Source organism: Phanerochaete carnosa, assembly GCF_000300595.1.
Source record: "Phanerochaete carnosa HHB-10118-sp unplaced genomic scaffold PHACAscaffold_8, whole genome shotgun sequence".
NCBI lineage: Eukaryota > Fungi > Basidiomycota > Agaricomycetes > Polyporales > Phanerochaetaceae > Phanerochaete > Phanerochaete carnosa.
Genome location: NW_006767635.1, coordinates 2,197,334 through 2,201,298, shown reverse-complemented (window position 1 = coordinate 2,201,298; position 3,965 = coordinate 2,197,334). Strand labels below are relative to the sequence as shown.

Genomic DNA, 3,965 nt, shown 5'->3' with positions numbered 1-3,965 from the left:
ACCCTCCAGCTCTCGTTCGGCAGCTTGTACGATGTCGTAATCGTTTTTCTGCACGTGTCGCGGCCAGCTGTGGAGCCTCCACTGGCAGTCAGTCCGGGCGACGGACAGTTATTCGGGGGTTTGAACCTTGGATACATGATGGCCGGTAGAGCGATGTTGTCGAGGTGAGCTCTCACTTCATCTTTCCACACACCCAGCTGACCTAGATACTGTATCCGCCTAAGACGCAGTCTGGGGACATGCTCCTCATCATTACGAATGCAGATGTCCTCCTGTTCGAGCCCATGCAAATGCCGGCCGTAGGCACCGCGACTACCTGACTCCCTCGCGAAGACATTTGACCGAGCGAATCTCAACTCCGCCCTCGCACACCATAAGAAGCCTCACAGATTGTTCATCGTCATGCAACCTCAATCGCGTACGAAGATCTCGCATAAATTGTTTGGGAAAGATCCCGCCCCACTCCCTGAGTTGTACGTTCCAGCTGCGCCAGTTGTCGCGTTTAGCTTGCTGCAGACGGGCACCAGCCGGGGTCTCGGGGCGTTCACGTCATCGTCTTCCCAACACACCGTCCTACAGCTGGTGAGTTTTCCAAATCCACGACTACCAGAGTATAAGACACTCACCGCCGAATCTACGCAGATTTGATGTATTTGCGACCCGGGCGATAGAGTGTCGTCAATCGTAACACATCGCAATGTAATGAACCAAGTACATAACCATGTCGGCCAGCGAATATGTAACTACTCAAACTCTTCCACGGCCAGATAATAGATGCTTGTGAGCCTGATAATACCGAGCCAGAAAAGGGTGTACGAGAAACCACAACCGAGACATGTACGACACTGCAGAAATCGGGAAATTACAGCAATTTGCAAGGATAAGAAACTGTCCGCACCAGAGATCACGTACACTGATCGTCCAAAGATATATCGCTGTCTGCTTGCCACTGCCCGCCGCTCGCTCTATTCGCCCAGTGAAGACCTCCACCTTTCCTCCCAATAACCCAGCCCGACGCCCACTCCCATCCATGATCCTTCGACGACGACGCATGCCAGCCTACCCTGTCCTCAGCATTGCGCCTCCTAGTCCCGATCATTGCCCAATTCTTCTTCGCCTTCTCACTCCTCGTCCTTCTCTTCCTTCTTCTCGTCCTCGCCCTCGTCCTCCGCAACCTCCTGCATCTGCCCTGCCGCGGAGTCCTGTAGTCCCCCGTACAGCACATTGTTCCGTCGCAGCACTCGCGCTCGTCGTCGCCTTGGCCTTGCGGGCGGCGTGCAGCAGCTCCTGTAAGTAGGCGTCCCTCGTATCGGATTGTGGGTATTTTTTTGCGCAGCACCCATTCTGTGCGCTGAGCGGTGGTGAGCGGGATGGTCTCGTCGTCCCAGCTGATGCATGTCGGTGCGGAGAAGATCTCTCCAGCGGTCCAGGGGTTGGCGATCTGGATGGAGACCTTTGTTGGATACATACAAAGTTGCGTTAAGAAACGTTTTCCCAGTATCCCGTCGATTAGAGCCCTGCCGGTCTCCTCGGTTATAGACCTGACGCACAGTCTGGGAACATCAGGGCCGTTCATGTCGATGAGCGCGGCCTCTAGTTGTGCGAGTACCGAAGACATGTTAATGTCACCACTGTCTGGATATGTGAAGGTGACCCCATCGATTCGTGCACGGGTGTCGCTGCCAGTTATATCCTGTACCATTCTTACGCTGGCGAGCTTGAACCAGTTGTGTGGCGGAATATCAAGAATGGAGTACCGGTAGATCTATTTTAGCGTTATTACCATACCTCCATGACACTCGTCCACCCGAAGGACATTGACACTCACATATATGCCAGGCATAAAATGACGAAACTCGACCGTCAGCTGTGTGACGCCGTAATTATGAAGCGATGTAGACAGATGAAGATGCTTTGCCACTGCCTGGTCAATGTTATCGTCCACTGATGGCGGGCGGCGCCGGCTGGAGAGAAGGGCATTGGATAGTGTGACCCAGAATGGAATGCTCGACGGCTCCCTGACGCAGTCGTTAAATTGATAATAACGGTGCTCGTCGTGCGACAAAGTTCGGGAAGAAGAGCGTGGCTGTGGGATACGTCGAGGGTTTGGGCTCCCCTCTGGAAAACAATGTCATTAAGAGAGAGCATGCTGGCCTGCAGTTGCATGTCAAAGCGTATCAGAATGTGAGGGGATGATAGCCGTAGGCCACGGAGGTTAACGTTGGCCAAATGGGTCGTAGACACAGGGAGTGTTCTGGGAAGCAGAGCGAACGGCAGCGACGACAGCCTTAAAGTCTGTCGAAGCTCTGGCTGGTTGTCTGATGGGGTGCCCCGTACTGTACAAGTAATGCACTCTAAACGGAGCTGGTTAAATCCCATAAGAAAGTATTGGTGGATCCATGATATGCTGGAAGACGTCTAGTCTTCGACGAGATGCAGACGGCGAATGCAGCGTCTGAGGGGACTGCCTAGGAATTTGGGGGTGCCGAGGAACGCGAACAGCTGGGACACATCCTCCGCGTTGCTGAGAGTGAGATCTTCGAATAGGATGGGCCTGATGAACTTGGCCCAGTGGCGGCAGACCAAGCTGCAAGTGGTCAATCCTCACTTCAGTGGCTTCCCGTACCATGAACGCCTTGACCTCTCATCAAGTCGCACCAGGATTGTCTGGATGAGTTCTGCAGGCAGGCGTGCTCCTAACGTGTCGGACATTAACGCTTATTCGGATGTGAGTAACGCTCCACGGGAAGAGGCAAGGCGAGGCAAGGGGTCGAGGACCCAGAGATGAGCCAGAGGAGTGACACGCAGGAAGCAAGAGGAATGCTGCTTATATTGATACACTCGCTACTTCCCGAACACCGCCTCCCCAATAGGCGTCGCAGGATAAAAGTACCCCAGCAAGACCTCGCGGAAACACAGCCTGAGAAGATGTTGTTAAAATTTAGGTATGCCTGGACGCACGGTCCCCTCGCGAATCTCCGCTGCATTTGTAAGATGTTGGCCAGACTCGGGGCGCATGCAGTAAGCTCCGATTTGGGACGACAGTTGTAAGGTCGTCAGATGCCATCGAAGACGTGTACGGGGGGAGAACAACCAGGATGTTGTAGAGTGTACAGCAAGCGACATCTCGACCAGGCCGGGGAGTGCACAGTGCTACGAGGACCAATGAGCACAGCCTTCCTAAATTAAATGAACAACATGCGCGATACTTGGGTGCTTCCTGGCTCCGGACTTCGCAAAATTGCGGCACGCGGCCGCCGCCCTGCCAGGCCAGATGCAGTGCCTTCATTTTCGACACCGGTCTCCAGTGCTCGACTGGTACATCGAGCATAGCGAACGTGCAGAGCAGTAAGTGGGGAAGCGCACCTCATCTGGCCGGATGCGGTCTATTGCAATCGACGTCCAAACGGCAAGACAAATGCTTTGCAGGCGAGCAATTGGCGGACGCGGAACCAGATAGCATGCGCGTTAGTGCCGCCTTCGATGCACACGAGGCTGTGCATACAGGCACTGTCGACTTCGGATTCCAAGTACGTGCGTCCACGCACATGCATCCTCCGCAGTATCTATGAATGCGGTTCTATCGATCTGCGAGCGGACGGCCAGCTTCGATTGTATGTGGCTTTGCGTAGTCCTGTGTCAGGTTTGCCGATCAAAAACTATGCTCAAACCAAAGCCAAATGCCCACTGTAGAGTGGAAGCTAGCATACTCAGAGCAGAGATCGTGCTTTGTGCCGAGGGTTGTAGACCCGAAGGAGTCCGCTCACGTAGAGGTATGCTAACATGTGGGTCGTGAAGCGGGGAAAACGAGATGATATTGCCTCACCGGAAAATGGACATATCTGATACATGGAGGTAAGAAATATAGCAATCGAATCTGACCGAAGGCACCCGTCGTGATCCTGGAAAAGCCGGCGGCCAAAAGGGACTGACTATTTGCTGCGAAACAGACGTGGGCGAAGAGG

At 53.9% G+C, this 3,965-nt stretch overlaps 1 protein-coding gene across 1 annotated transcript; it reads right to left on the bottom strand.

The window, feature by feature from the left end:
• Positions 1–619: 619 nt before the first annotated feature.
• PHACADRAFT_261528 (uncharacterized protein) lies at positions 620–2,779 on the bottom strand. The gene has a single exon (XM_007399132.1). It carries the CDS (start codon positions 1,700–1,702, stop codon positions 905–907), a length of 798 nt encoding a protein of 265 aa, XP_007399194.1. The 5' UTR covers positions 1,703–2,779; the 3' UTR covers positions 620–904.
• Positions 2,780–3,965: the final 1,186 nt, after the last annotated feature.